Source organism: Zootoca vivipara, chromosome 9 (genome assembly GCF_965207765.1).
Source record: "Zootoca vivipara chromosome 9, rZooViv2.hap1.1, whole genome shotgun sequence".
Lineage (NCBI taxonomy): Eukaryota > Metazoa > Chordata > Lepidosauria > Squamata > Lacertidae > Zootoca > Zootoca vivipara.
The window spans coordinates 27,072,893-27,089,282 of record NC_142592.1 but is presented as its reverse complement, the minus strand read 5'-3'; the positions used below and the strand labels follow the sequence as shown (position 1 = coordinate 27,089,282).

General features: G+C 41.9%; 1 protein-coding gene across 12 annotated transcripts in view; it reads left to right on the top strand.

The window, feature by feature from the left end:
* Window positions 1-16,390, top strand: part of GRIP1 (glutamate receptor interacting protein 1) — a 315,585-nt gene that overhangs the window by 259,199 nt on the left and 39,996 nt on the right. For all 12 annotated transcript variants that reach the window (XM_088676455.1, XM_035127918.3, XM_088676453.1 and 9 more), the window contains exon 8: window positions 15,767-15,914. In XM_088676455.1, the coding sequence (XP_088532581.1) occupies window positions 15,767-15,914 (148 nt within the window). The remainder of the gene's footprint in view (window positions 1-15,766; window positions 15,915-16,390) is intronic.

The window sequence follows — 16,390 nt, the reverse complement described above, 5'->3', positions numbered from 1 at the left end:
GGAATATCTCTCAAAGCAAGTTTTTTTAAAAGAAAAAATATGCTTGCATAGTGTGACACTAACTTTTATGTGTGTTTAGTGACAGAGAAAGCCAAAACAACAGCAAAACTAGAAAAAAGCCCGAAATTGTGAAATCTAGACAGAGAAAAGTGTCGGGTTTTTTTTTCTCCTTAAGAAACCTACTTCAGAGTAGAAAATTATGGTTTGCAGATGCTCTTTAGAAGATTATGGAAGGCTAAATGTCTTTCCAAGTATACAAGATAAATAACATGGCAAACTATACTTCAAAAAGGATGGTACAAAAATTTCATCCTTCATTTAGTAGCCCGTGGAAGTTACATAAAACAGCATGGACTTTATAGCTTTTCCATTTTTTATGGTAGGCCTTACACAAGGCCATCGAATGGAAGATTAACTGCATTTTCTTATCAATAAGGGATTTAAAAGTCTCCTCAGGAACAAGAAAAATACGAGGCAAGTCAATTGGCTTTGTGAGATAATACCCATGGGGCACCTTTCCTTGTGATATTCTTCACTGAATCTAATTATTCTGTTTGGGAGTATAGCTGTTACTAGATAAGAGTAGAGGTAGAGAATGTGCCCTTGTATGGAAAATTATTACTTGAGACTCCTAACCTCCTAAAATGGTCATACTAGAAATTATATGATCTATGGCTAGTCAAGTAGTTGCACTTCTAATATGAAGCCTAACAGCATCGGTTTTTTAATGGGTTGTGTCAAGGGCCAGATGAATTGTATTTAAGGAAAAACTTTTTAACACTAAAAACTCATAGAAACATCTGGATGCAACAAAACTTAAATATGCAAGTTTAGAATGTAAAATGGCCTGGTCTTCCCCATTCAAAGAATAGAGTTTTAAACTAAATCAGTAAAGAAATTATGCCAAGGACAGTTTCAGGTGTTAGCTGCCTTTCCAAAGATATTTCTTCCAAGATGGAAGCTTTCATTTCTCATAGGCATGTTTATAGGGAAAACTGATCCAACCTAAAATGTGATTAGGCTTTAAGAGTTTGCCACCTCGTTGCATGTGTAGGCCAACTGCACACTAGACTGTGAACTGACAGGCATTCATACACTGCCCTTCATCTGCAGAGAAAGTTGGCAATTACATCCTAACAAACTAATGAGCTATATTCAAAGCAAAATGTTCTGTAATTCATGTTGACTAATCTAGCCATCCACTCTTCATTCTCTAAATGCACTCCTTTTACCAGTCTGGGAAGAGCTTACCTTCTGTTTCTTTATGGCTTTATGATTCAAAGTTTGGTTTTGAAACACAGACAAATGATGGTAGTTCCGTGAACACAGCCGTCTGTTTCCTGCTCACGAGAAGAGTTTAGATCATTTTGCATACAGATCACATATGCATTGAGCACTGTGCCCTTGATGAGGAACCTGCTCTCTGAAGTACAGCTCGATGATAAATGTTCAGGCTGTGGGAATGCTGTATCTCCCAGAAATGCAACGGGTTGAAAAGACTCCACCAAAGATAATATAGTTTGCCCTTCATATATTTATGTTTACAATATACAAAATATTTTAAAAATATACAAAAAATAAAAATAAAAGAATTGTTCAGTAGCACCTTAGAGACCAACTAAGTTTGTTCTTGGTATAAGCCAGGGGTAGGCAACCTAAGGCCCATGGGCCACAAGCAGTCCACGGAGGTCGTTTAACGGAGGTCGGTGAGTCCTTGCGCGCTGTGCTAAACTGGCGTCAAAAATCGCATCTGCATATGCACAGACGCCGGAAATCATGTCTACACAGACGCAGATGCTGGAAATCTCTCTCTCTCTCTCTCTCTCTCACACACACACACACACACACACGTTCACGCACACACACAATCTGGCCCGCGGAGGGATCTCTGCTGGAGTAAACCAGCCCAGGCGAGGTAAACCTTGCCACCCCCTTCACTTCTTCAGATGCACTGAAACAGAAGTCACCATAGTGACTTCTGGGGGTGGGGTGGGGTTTTTTCAGGAGGGTAGTAGGAGATGGGTGATTGACTCAATGGGTATGGTAAACCTGTTGATGACTATTATGACTATTAACGACTGCAAAAAAAAAAAAAACAACCCCACCCTCCCACTATATACTGTATAAGGGTCTGGTGATTTCTGTTTCAGTGTATCTGAAGAAGCGTGCATGCACACGAAAGCTTACACCAAGAACAAACTTAGTTGGTCTCTAAGGTGCTACTGGATTATATATATATATATATATATATATATATATATATATATATATATATATAGACTGCATCAGACCAACATGGCTACTTACCTGAATCTAGAACCCTTTAAAAGAACTATACATCTCCTTTCATCAAAATTGATTACAAAGTGGTTTACCAATACATTTTTTTAAAAAAACAACAACACACAAATAAAAGATGAGTGGTACTTAAGAATATGTAAAAGGTACCGATCCGTCCCAGGCAAGATAAACCTTGCTGACCCTTGTTCTTACGGCTCTTTGTTCCTGGCTATGTTCAAGTTGTAGTCCATATGTCACTTTCTTTCTGAAGTCATATTGAAATAAGTTGTTAGAATGGTAGTCAACCCGGCTATATTATTAAGCTCCCTAATACTCCACTGAATATATTGTTTTCAGTGGGCATTCTTAATTGGTCTAATTAGTTATCTGCAAACAGAAGGTTATGGGAAAGGGAGTACTCTTAATTCATCTATAGGTATTCAAACATCACGTTGTGTCTTATCTTTTTAAAACTTCAAGTCCTCCCCAAAAGAGATGTAAAAAGAGTTTAGTTTGCATACTACAAACTTGCAAATGGCTCTAGCAGGCCCAATTAACATTTTTCTCTAGCACTTTTGAAACGTAGGCCTCATTAAAATCAGTTGCAAAAGCACTGTTCCCTGTAGGAAACGGAGTATAAAGGTGAAATGAAATTTAATTATTGCCAAATAAGTACAAATAAAGTTTCATTATCTGAATTAACAAGAGGGGGGGGGCAGCAGTTCATGTTGTTAAACCCACTTACATTACAATAATATATTTAAGCACTCCCCACTTCCTTAAACAGTGAGAAGTTTGAGGGGCAATGCTGGAGCAGGACTTTGTTTCCTCAGGGTGAGGGAGCATCATAGCTGCCAAGTACCCCGCGGAGAAATCTGGGATCGGCAGCCACGCGACACCGGAAGTTGCGTAGACGCAACTTCCAGTGTCGCTTTGCCCATCTATGGGCACCAGAAAATGGCCGGCGCCGGAAGTCGCGTCTACACATGTCCGGAAGTGCGTAGACGCAACTTCTGGTGTCAGCGCCAGCCATTTTCGGTGGCAAAGCGACACCGGAAGTTGCGTCTCCGCACTTCTGGACATGCGTAGATGCGACTTCCGGTGCCGGCCATTTTCTGGTGCCCATAGATGGGCAAAGCGGCACCAGAAAAATGGCTGCTGACAGGAACAAAAATAAGGGAAATTAACGGGAGAGGAGCTGGAACAGGAGACCTCCAGGAAACGGTAAGGAAAAACGGGGGTTTCCCGGAAAATACGGGGTACTTGGCAGCTATGGGGAGCATAGGGGACTTGGTGGCCATATTCAGGCCATCCTATATTAGCTGAATCATATCTCAGTCCAGATATGTACAAACCTTTTGCAGGCGTTCTTTCATTTCTCCTTTTGCAGTGCAAAGTTAGGAAGTCAATAATTAACCATGATTTCATGTTTCATCCAAACCAGAAGAGCTATGGTTATCAGTTTTGGAACAAGTCAGGATATTAAATCAACTTCAAAACATGGTTTAATATCCTGGTTTGTTCCAAAACTGATAACCATGGCTCTCTGGTTCTGATGATTAATGAGAGCTTCCAGGTTTGATTGAAGGAGCTACGTTCATGGACAAAAGTCTCATTTATATATCAATTTATTAAGCCAAAATATGTTAATCCAAACTGGCACATATTGTAAAAAGCAGAACATACTGTAAGCAAACAGTCTCTCCTTCAGTAAGCAGCAGATCTCAAGTCTCCCCAGACCCTCAGGGGAACCCCCCCCCCTTTCTAGCTCTCTGTCTCCTTTTCTTCCAAATTCAGGCTTCAAGCTCTTTTCCTTAATCAGAAACACATACCACATACCACACTACAGAATACACAGACCCACCCACTGCCAGCAGTGGGACACACACACACACACACACACACAGAGAGAGAGAGAGAGAGAGAGAGAGAGAGAGAGAGAGAGAGAGAGAGAGAGAGAGAGAGAGAGATTGGTTTAAAAACCCAGCTATAAATGCAATAATGTGTATAACATGATATGTAGTTTGGCACTAAGTATTTCCAAGTAGAGGAGCAAAGTGCAGGTTGGTAAATAGGTCAGGTTAAGTACTTCTACAGTACTTGCAAAAATGACTTAGCATAAACCGCATCCTTTAATCTAGGCATGTATTGGAGATCTTTGCATTTTATTTATTATATGCAGATTTCATGAAGAAACAGGGGAATTTGCAATTTATTTGGTTTTGGTGTAGCTGAGTTTTAGATTAACTGCTTCCAAACTTCTAACAAGATTAACGGGATTTCTTGCTGGCAGTCAGGCATTGCAGATATACCAGCTTCCTTCCCTGTCATTATACTGTTGATCAGCCATTTTTAAGATTAGAAATTGTCTGCATTAAGCTGATTGTGAGCAAGAAAACTTGTTTTATTTCCTTGCTTCATTTAACATGTACTCCAGTTAAAAAGAGACTATATAGAGTTTGTTGAGGGAAAATGATTGAAAAGAGATCTTGTCTGCATGTAAACTCCTAAATGTATGGAGATAGGAAAGGAACGAATAGCTTTAATAATAAAATATCATTGGGGTAGAAGTATATTACATAGTATTACTGGCCTTCTGAATGTTGAGGGATGGAGGAATTTAATACGGCAGACGATGCATTTATATTTCAGGTGAAAATCTTGCAGTGTTCCCCATGCAGTCTCTTAAGCTTTTCATAGAAGTGAGGGGCACCTGCACAAAGACATGAAATTTACTGGTAGACGAAAACTATAATCAGAAAATCCAATTAAAGACATCAGGTGTTTTATTGGCACTTTGAGATGCTGGTAGGCTTGTGCAGAAAGATGGGTTTTAAAAATTCCACACATTTTAAATGGCATGGGCTGATGATAATAAAATATCATTGTTTAACTTAACAGGGGCAACTCAAAGGTGGCATCATCCCCACCTCTATTCTGTGAGCGTGTGGAAAATAAGGACTTCTGCTCCAGGTGTTTTTCAATATAAAAACATGTACTTGAATTATGCAGCCCTGCCTCTCTTGGCTGCTTCCCCCCCACCCCCAATCCTAACTTCTACCCTAGCAGGGAATGGCTGTGGGCAGTCTAGTGGCGATGCTGAAAGAAGTACCGAGCCTGCTACTGGATTCTCTGGTGCAGCCGCCATTTTAATTTCACCACAGGCCAGTGCCCATGACATGCATGTTACTAGCATTGCATCTGGGATATTACAAACGGTAGCTGTCCCAGCCAGTGGCATAGCAAGGTCAATTTTCTTCTCACCCCCCCCCCAACACCATTGAAATTTATTTATTGGCCTGCAAAAATGCTTTGACTTTATTTCATGCTTTTTTGTGGAGTCAGAGTTGTTGAGCTTTTTCGGGGGAGCCAAATTTGTTGTTTTTCGTGGAGATTGTGTGCTTTGCAATGAAGAGTCTGCCTGCCCTACAGCTGAGGGGGAGCCGGAGGACGGACCATTTTGGCAGCCACAGTGTATCTCACATTCGTTATGTGCCGCATAGCATTTGTCACCCCCCTCGGAGGTGCTCTGGTCCCAGCAAGATTTGCTGCTTGGCATTCCTGTCACTGGCCAAAAAATAAAACAAAAATGGTAGGCCTTTCCAGCACTCCCAAACCTTGACATTTACGGGAAATGATTTACCTAAATATGTTGTGTGCTGGCAGCGGATATGGGCGGGTGTCTCTACCACATGGTGTTTTCGGTTTTCCTTTCTGTAATTGTTTTCTTTCTGTAATTGTTCTTATTTTCACTTTCCAATACATGAAAAGCAATAACAACAATAAAGAGAAAGAGAGAGAAAAAAATTAATGTCGAGTGCATACATAATGCATTTCCAAGCAACTACTAGGCAATAGCTGTTGCTCTCCACTCCTTTCAAAAATAAAATTTGGGTAAGGATGTGTTAGCAGTGTACATTGTAGTCTTGGAAGGGGAAGTTCTCAGGAAAGACTAGCTGACTAGCAGAGAACCCGTTACAAACTAGATTTGGCTTCAGAGGGCATTTTGGACTCAAGTCCAAAATAATGGGTGCACCTTTCTGGGTGCTTCCACACGGCAGTTCATTGTGCACTCAGTGCTGCTCATGCATGCCAAGGTTTTGTTTATTGGCTTGCTTTTTTTGCAGCATCTATAGGGCATTGTCCCCATCAAAATGCTTTCTCGTGTTGCTTTCTCATTTAATCCATACTTACTCTTTTCCCACCAGGTTGCTGTTGTTGTTACTGATAAGATTTTCCACAGAAATGGTGCATCTGGATTAAACGGGAAAATAACACAGGGCAGCGTTTTGCTGAGGATGGCATCATCATCATGCAAAACTTGCATGCCTGAGCAGCGTTAAATCCACAGTAGCTGCCGTATGGAAACACCCTCAGTCTCAAAGCAATTTGTTCAGAGAGTCAGAAAAAGGGGAATATATCAGAGTCCTACGTGAGAGTTAGGATTTGTCTGTTCTGACAGCTTACCCACTGTGCACTGCTCTCCCTCTTCTAACCTTTTTCTATTTGTGGTCGTTGCCGTTAAACAAAAACTGGCTAGTCTAGCAATTTAAATTAATTTGTGAGCATGGCAGCTCTTTATATTATTTATAGTGGTATGTACTTAAAGATAGGCTTTCAGGGCCAGCAGACATAAAATCTGACATTCCAGCTGTATTTTAACCCAAAGGCACAAATTATGCTGTCTCTCTGTGCTGTTTTTTTTCCCATTGGTGATGAAAAACCCTGATTTCTTCAAAGTTCTGTATGCTTAAATTTTCCGTTCACTTTCAGAATGAGAGGGTCTTTGCTGTGGAGTTGCACAAGTCAGACTAATTTTATTCCATCATGGGGAAAAATAGAATAATTACTTAGCTATTGAACTAACACCTGGAATTCCCCCCCCCCCTTGAGGACAGTTTTCCTACTTGAGTCATCTTGTTGTATGGATAGGAGTGTAATGACCTTGGTGCTTGCATTTAATATATTGCCAAATTGACACATATATGTTCTTCAGAAACTCAAGAGGGGATGCGCATAATGATATAAGATACTTTGCACATCACTACCACCACCACATGCCAGGTGTTGGTTTTTTTAATATACATCACCAGGTATGGGCTGAGAGACTCTGGATCACCTCCAGCTGTTCTGCTTCAACCCACTGGGAAGTTTGATCCAAGAGTTTATGGCCAGAAGGCAGCATCCTTCAGGAGACTGTGCTACCAAAACAGAAGCAACTTTTTGGTGCAAATATGAGGCTGATGCCCAGAAACTCTTCTTTCACTACTAAGCGGAGTCACTCTCCTACTAAGAGATGACTTGGCTATTTTGCGGTGAAAGTTGCACTTTTTATCAGCTTGGCTTGGCCCTTAGCATTGAAGCGCCATAGACACACAAACCTCCATTAAGGGTGGCTTCAGAGTTGGTCAGAACTAGACTCTGAAGCCACCAATGCATGTCCCCAGTGCCAGCCAAAGCTCCATGAAGGACAGGGACCAGCAGAAGGTAGAGCTCTGACCATTTAGCTTCTCTCTACAACTGTTCATCAAAGGGTGTAGTCTCCACCTTGAATTCCTCCCCAACCTTCTGGACCATGGGTAGGCAAACTAAGGCCCAGGGGCCAGATCCAGTCCAATCGCCTTCTAAATCTGACCCGCAGACAGTCTGGGAACCAGCATGTTTTTACATGAGTAGAATGTGTAAAGGTAAAGGGACCCCTGACCATTAGGTCCAGTCGTGACCGACTCTGGGGTAGCAGCGCTCATCTCGCATTATTGGCCAAGGGAGCTGGTTTACAGCTTCCAGGTCATGTGGCCAGCATGACAAAGCCGCTTCTGGCGAACCAGAGCAGCACACGGAAACACCGTTTACCTTCCCGCTGTAGTGGTACCTATTTATCTACTTGCACTTTGACGTGCTTTCGAACTGCTAGGTTGGCAGGAGCTGGGACCGAGCAATGGGAGCTCACCCCGTTGCGCGGATTCGAACCGCCAACCTTCTGATCGGCAAGCCCTAGGCTCTGTGGTTTAACCCATATCTCTGGGTTATTTCTGGGGCATAGGAATTCGTTAATATTTTTCCCCTCCAAAATATAGTCCGGTCCCCCACAAGGTCTGAGGGACAGTGGACCGGCCCCCTGCTGGAAAAATTTGCTGACCTCTGGGACAATATGTTTTTTGAAGGACAGAGGCTGCAGAAGAAGGAATAACGGAAAAGGGTTTTCCTTTCCATTCTGCTGGTGGATGACCATTGTTAACTGAGTGACACCCATTGGATTCCACTCAGTGAGAAACAGTTCAGAATCAGAGTATTTATCAATCCGAGCTCTTAGAACAGGCATCCCCAATCTTTGGCCCTCCAGTTGTTTTGAACCACAATTCCCATCATCCCTGACCACTGTTCCTGTTAGCTAGGGATCAACGGAGTTGCAAGCCAAAACATCTGGAGGGCTGCAGGTTGGGGGTGACTGTCTTAGAACACTGCGACATGCCCTTGATGGCCCGTCAGCTGCTTCTGACTACATTCAGCTTAACAAAACCCATGGGTTGCTATCATGGGATTGTGCCTTGTGCTTCTGTGCTTCTGAGAAGTTTTCTTTTACTGCTGTCCTGCAGAACAACAGTTCATCGGTTCATCAAAATTCAGGGTTCTGGAGAATCACGTTTTAGCTATGCACTACTTTCTGCTGTCTTTGTAAATAAGGTGCAGTTTATATGCAGCAGCATTTTATCCACCTGGCTACATTTGGGAGTTTCACAATAAGATCATAATTAAACTATTTCAGTTTGTAGAAATGGCAGGTTAGATTAACAGTAGTCAAACATTGCCAGTTCCCAATCTCATAATGATACTAGTACTGATGTCTGTGAAGTACTGCAATTTTTCTCCTAGCCATGTAACACTCTCAGTGTTGAATCTGTATCTTCTAGTATGTGTGGATGCATGCATGATAATAAACTTAATTTACACTTAAAACTTCCAATTTCTTAAAGCAGAGGTGAAGATCAGAAAAATACCAGTTGTGCAGCACAACCAAAAATATTACTCCATTGTGTTCTAACTCTTTGCAAGTTTCCCAGATAGATTTATCTGATGTACAAAGAAGGACTATCATAGCTAAACATTCAGATCTTCAGAATAAGCATTGAGATTGTGTCCCCCACCCTTATTCCCAGTGGTTTTTCCATCCCCATACAAATGAATACAAATGAAGGAAACACTAATCAACCCTGCAAACACTTGGCTTTTTCTAAGATCATGAGGGCAGTAAACACATAAGCTACTGTGCAGACCACACTCTGGGCTTTGCAGTCAACCCTTTGAAGAATAATTTTAATTTTTAAATAGTTGTTTTATTATTTAGAAACTGCCCTACTTTACCACCTGTACTCTGTCAGTGAGCCAGTGTGGTGTAGTGGTTAAGAGTGGTAGACTTGTAATCCAGGGAACTGGGTTCGCTTCCCCGCTCCTCCACATGCAGCTGCTGGGTGACCTTGGGCTAGTCACACTTCTCTGAAGTCTCTCAGCCCCACCCACCTCACAGGGTGTCTGTTGTGGGGGGAGGGAGGGAAAGGAGATTGTTAGCCGCTTTGAGACTCCTTTGGGTAGTGATAAAGTGGGGTATCAAATCCAAACTCTTCTTCTTCTTCTGTCTGCCACTATATACTGGCTGACTCCTTTCCAATGTTATTTTGGGGCATTAGATTTCACACATGATTAATCTTGTTAAACAGATAATGTGAACTGTTGAGGGGGAAATTAGTGACCGGGCTTTGACTTTTCAGCTTTCACTATCAGGACTTGGTCACTGATAGTGTTTCTGATTTTCCCACAAGTCCTGAAATGCATAAAAGGTTACTCTGATTAACGAAACATAAATTTAGCCAGGGTAAAAACAAACACTTGCGTGAATACTGCTCATGGTGTAGTCATGACCTTTACTGAAGGTAGATTGGTCTGTTTGTGCAATTAAATAGGGGGGCATCTCTACCCTTTTCCCTAAAAATGAATATGTAAATGTGTATTAACCATATTCCACTGTAGTGATGTAGCTTGGTTAGGGAAAGAGTATTCAGAGACAGGCAAACTTTTTGTCAGTTTTTCGCATTAGAAAAAATATACTCCTCACTGTACAGCAGACGTTGTTACATTAAAAAGGTGTTATCTCTGTATAGATAAGGAAAAACCAGGCTTCACTGATTTATCTACCAGTACTTGGCATTCAGGCTAGGCTAGTAAAATTTATATGATGATTAAAGTAAGCGCATTTGCATGAAGGACCACTCGAATGCAGCCTAGCAACACAGAAAGTGCAGGCTCTTGTTGGTATATTGTGGCATAGCACAAGTTGTCTCTCTCAAAAGGTTAAATCGCTAATGCAAGACAGATTAGGGAGGAATTTGCATCTTGTATAGCAAAAGGTTGCTGAGGAAAGAGCAATTGTGCCTTTTTTGGGGGGAAACTGGGGGAGTAGCGGATAGGGGAAAGTATCTACTCTTAGCTTCCTTCTGCAGTGAGCCTTTAGAGAAATCCAAAATGTGTTGGTTCATAGTTTAGCACAGGGCCCCCAAACTAAGGCCCGGGGGCCGGATGCGGCCCAATCGCCTTCTAAATCCGGCCTGCGCACGGTCCAGGAATCAGCATGTTTTTACATGAATAGAATGTGTCCTTTTATTTAAAATGCATCTCTGGGTTATTTGTAGGGCATAGGAATTTGTTCATATATTTTTTTCAAAATATAGTCCGGCCCCCTACAAGGTCTGAGGGACAGTGGACCGGCCCACTGCTGAAAAAGTTTGCTGGCCCCTTTAGCAGATAAGTCTGTCCATCAATATCATTTGGCACCACCCCATTCACAGGTTTATTTTAAAATCATGGAATTTGTCCAGTTTCCTGCTCTGAAGCAGCCAAAACTTCTCATGTTCCATACAGAAGTTACACAGCATCATTATCAACTTGGTTGCACCTCAGTTGAAAAGTTGAAAAGATTCATTTTGCCAAATATTATGGTGAAAATATACAAGTACATAGGCTTTCTATGTATGTAACTACAGTGGTACCTCGGGTTATGAACTTAATTTGTTCCAGAGGTATGTTCTTAACCCGAAACCATTCTTAACCTGAGGCACGCTTTCGCTAATGGGGCCTCCCACTGCCACCGCGCCACCGATGCGCGATTTCCATTCTCATCCTGGGGCAAAGTTCACAACCCGGAGCAACTACTTCTGGGTTAGCGGAGTTTGTAACCCGAAGTGTTTGTAACCCAAGGTACCACTGTATCTGTTTCATTTACTCCTAGCTAAAATGTACCTGTTGGGCAAAAATGAATATGAACCGGGGTTAATATGAATGCAGGAGTTTTGCTGCCATAGTTGGAACACTGATAAGCTAGTAGAAAGGAGAGGACCTTTGAGCATGTGCAGAATGTCTTACCCTAACCACTGATCTTATATTAAGGATATAGGCACCTAGATCAATTGCTTATATGATTTACAGTCCAACGTGAGCTCCAGCATTGTATTAAAAATGTATATTTTATCATTTTATTGGCATATGATTAAGCATTGGTTTTAGAATTATAATTTATTAATGGTGGTCCTTCAGACACTTGGCTCAAACAAAAGTTTTGTCATTCTTAATCCATGATTTCAGCATGCTCCTGGAATATATATATATTGTAGAGCACTTTAATTTTGAGTTTCCATTGATTGGACCTGAAAGCAGATAATGATTGTAGGATTGTTCGTTTTTGTGGCTGTGTTCTCCATCCATGATTCACATCCTTTCAAAACATATCTGTTGAAAGTATAATTCGTTTACTACAGTCTTCTTTATCTATACTAGTCACGTTACAATGTAGCGCTTTCTACTAGTATCTGATTTTATTTGCTCTTAAAAGTCAACATTAAAAAGGCAAGAGATGTTTTGTTTTATAATTAACTAAAGCAAATAACTTTGAAAACATGAGTTTTAAACAGGTGAAATAGCCACATATTGGATTTCCATCTTAGATATTTCAGTTGTATTCCAACAACATTTTGCTAAGTAATAAAGGTTTCCCACACTTAGTCTATAGACCAGGCATCCCCAAACTTCGGCCTTCCAAATGTTTTGGACTACAATTCCCATCATCCCTGACCACTGGTCCTCTTAGCTAGGGATCATGGGAGTTATAGGCCAAAACATCTGGAGGGACGCAGTTTGGGGATGCCTGCTATAGACTATTCCCTACTAAAACCAATATTCCCATCAAATGGTTGGTGATTTTACAAACCACCTGATAAAGTGATCTCTAGATCAGAGGTAGCCAACCATATGTTTTGGACTACAACTCCCATCAGCCCCAGCCAGCATGGCATATAGTAGAGAATGATGGGAATTGTAGTTTTTTTAACACACACCCACACACACCCTGAAAGACTACTCCTGATCTAGATTGTTACACAACCTCATATAATCTAGTACACTTTTTGTGCAAATGCTCTTATTCCTGTACTTGGTGGATTATAATAAAAAATAATGACTTATCTGCTATTCATGCTAGCAGTAGGAAATGCATCAGCTTTCTAAATAACAGGTAGAATAATAGTTGCTATGGGCAATGGTAACAGCTGCTCTGAAGGAACTTTGCTGTCTCTTCCTTGTGCCCCCATCCTATCTATTAAATATAGTTTTATAAAATATTGTTTTCGACTGTGATCACTTATATAAATGTGTTTTGACAGGCACCTCCTTCTTAAACATAGAGAACCAACATAATATTCTGAGAGTATTTGAAAGGGTTAGGGGGTGCTTCATTTGGTTTGGATTCTTGCAAACCAAATCTGTATGCCACACTGCGTGAGTCAGATGTTAACTACATCTCCCCCCCCCTTCTTATGTTTGTGATAAGGAAGGAAAGTGCCCTGTTGTTTAGCTGAATAAGGCAAGGTTGTTATTAACATGCCGAAGGTAATCTCAGTTCCTCTGGGAGGCTTTAATCAAAGTCTTGTGTCCTGATTGAGATGCAATGTTCAAAAGTGGGGGAGCTTGTTAACGAAATAAAAATCTAGGAGTGTTTTCCATGCAAACATTCATCAGCATATCTTATGCAATTACATAACCGATAAATCAACATAGTGTGTAAGTGCTTTAGTCATGGTGTAAATATCTTAATGACTGAAACATCTTTTGCTCATGAATAATTCATATCTGTATGGTTCATTTTTCATACTCATGCTTTTTTACTTGCATATGATAAACTAATCTGTCTCTGTCGGGGGAGATGCACTTGATTATCGTTTTCTGATCTCTCTCTCTCGTATTTAGTTTTGCTTCCTTGACCGCACTCCAGTACTTGACTTCTGCTTTTTCTAATGCAGCGGCAGTGCTTGGTCACTTGGTCTACTTGATTTGGGTTTCCTGGTGCACCATTATAACAGGACTTATCTGTATACATTGGTACCTCGGTTTATGAACACAATTGGTTCCGGAAGTCTGTTCATAAACTGAAGCGTTCATAAACTGAAGCGAAATTTCCCATTGAAAGTAATGGAAAGTGGATTGATCTGTTCCAGACGGTCCGCGGAGTACTTAAACCGAAGCGTTTATAAACGGAAGCGAGCTTTCCCATTGAAAGTAATGGAAAGTGGATTAATCCGTTCCAGACAGGTTCGTGGAGTACTCAACCTGAAGCGTGCTTTACCCGAAGCATGGGTGTCATTGGTTCCGGAAGTCTGTTCATAAACTGAAGCGTTCATAAACTGAAGCGAACTTTCCCATTGAAACTAATGGAAAGTGAATTAATCCGTTCCAGATGGGTCTGCGGCGTTCATAAACCAAAAATTCGCAAACCAAGGTGTTCGTAAATGGAGGTTCCACTGTAGTCAGTCCTAACTCAGTCTAAATGTAACAAATGGAGGGAGTCCTTCCTGCAGAAGTGGTAACCTTGTTGCGTGGCAGAATATATCCATGTTCCTATTTGTTTCCCCATTCCTGCAATTAAGCCTGTGCAGAGCTTGTCAGACGCCTGAGGCAGAACCTTGTTAGAATAAAGTTATAAACTCAAACAAAGAAGCAGCCGGTCCCTGGTGGTGGCCCCCTACCTGCTTAACCCTCCAAGGCCCAGGACACTGCTGCCTCTGCCTCTGCACGGACCTGCCTACATTAAAAACTCAGCAGAATGGGCCTTGACTGCACCCAGAGGTCAAAGGCAGGCAGGAACATTTTGGAATACAGTACAGGACTTCCAGGATTCAGTTTGCTCCTTCCTTAGTTGAGTGCAGCCAGATCACCATTTGCTCCCGTTCTTTTCTCTCTCCTCGGGTCTTTTAAATATACTTACCTTGTATTGTGCCTTCTTACATTGCTGTTTTTTCCTCGTTGGCTTCCTCTGCCTCTATTCTGCTAGTTCCCAAGACCCTTCTCCAGCATTTCCCCCTCAGTTTCTGGGGTTATTAAAGATTCCGAGTATGGACTCTCACCCTCCTCCCTCCACTTGAAATCTGAAGACTCGCTTCGTTCAGCTTTCTTGCAAGTCCCTTCTATGCAAACTTGGTACTAGATTTAGGTTCATGGGTCCAGACAAGGACATGGCATGGGCAGGACTGCCATTCGTTGTTAGTGATGACATGAAGCACTTTTGGGCAGCGCCCATGACCCTCAAAATCAAATTCCAATCAAAGTTTAGGCCCCAAATAGATGTTACATGAAATATATGGTTACCTGAAATTATAGAACTATGTGTTAAAAGAGCAGCTTTAGGGAAAGGCAGGCAAGGATAACATTGGGGGTGGGGGGGAGAGATACAGCTGCACACCCACAGGGACAAATAGCAGCCAGTGGGCACAATTTTGATCAGGAAACTGTCTCTGGCTAATTTAAGTAAGCGCTTGCAAGAGGGCGGGGAAGTGTGAATAGCATAATATGTAGGCTTCCGTTAAGTTGAATTGTTTGTAACAGCTGCCTATCTAGGGATGCCAGACAGATGGCATTGTGACTGTCAGTTGTGCTAATTTAGCATCCTGTGCTTCTCAGATCCTGTGCTATTCTGTGTGCTTATTGCTGCTAGCCCAAACAGCACACCGGGGTGTAACATGATCAGAACAAGTGGCACAGACCAAAACAGGCGATAAGGCACAGATTGTGCTGATTGTTACCTCCTCAGGTTTAATGCCTCAAGACTAATTGCTCAGTAAGATGTAGTGAAACTGGTATCTGACTGCAGCATTACACAAGAAGACTGAGACTACTATAAATGCAAACCTCAGTGGAGCAAATATCATTCATGCTTCCCTGCCCTCATTCCTGGTGCTGAAGTCAACATTTTTTTAAGACATCAAGTTCCAAAGTGAAATTCAGCCTGACACAGAGTACCAAAATATTTTCCCGGCAACTTCTGACCCGGGGGGGGGGGGAATGCACATAAACATTTTGTTTTGGAAAGCCAGTTCTGATAAATTGATTAATCAATAACTTTAAAATGAAAGAAAGATGCCGTCTTAAGGATAACCTTTGCTTTTTACAGATTCGGTAGCAACAGCTTCTGGGCCACTGCTTGTCGAAGTGGCCAAAACTGCTGGTTCAGCTCTGGGAGTTGCACTATCTACCTCGATGTGCTGTAGCAAACAAGTGATCATCATAGACAAAATAAAATCTGCAAGTATTGCAGACAGGTGAGTGCTGCAGAAGAGTTCGCCATGGTATGTAACCCAACTGGTTTCCATCTGACAATATACTAAAGCAGCAAAGTCTAGCACTCTGAGAAGCAATTAGGGCAATTAGAAGTGCCCTGCATAGCTTGTGGATTACAGCAGAAATTACCGTATAGGCAAGACCAGGCATCCCCAAACTTCGGCCCTCCAGATGTTTTGGACTACAATTCCTATCTTCCCTGACCACTGGTCCTGTTAGCTAGGGATCATGGGAGTTGTAGGCCAAAACATCTGGAGGGCCGCAGTTTGGGGATGCCTGGGCAAGACAAAGAAACCCAGTAGCTTGGATCCAAAGGTGTCCTGTGTGAACAGAAAGACACTTCCACTCATACATCCAGTTTATGCCCATTTCCTCCATGCCACTTCGCATGCCATCTTCCCTTTAGGGACTGGAGTGAGGAAGCAGGGGCAGGAACACTTCACTAAGTACGGTTCTG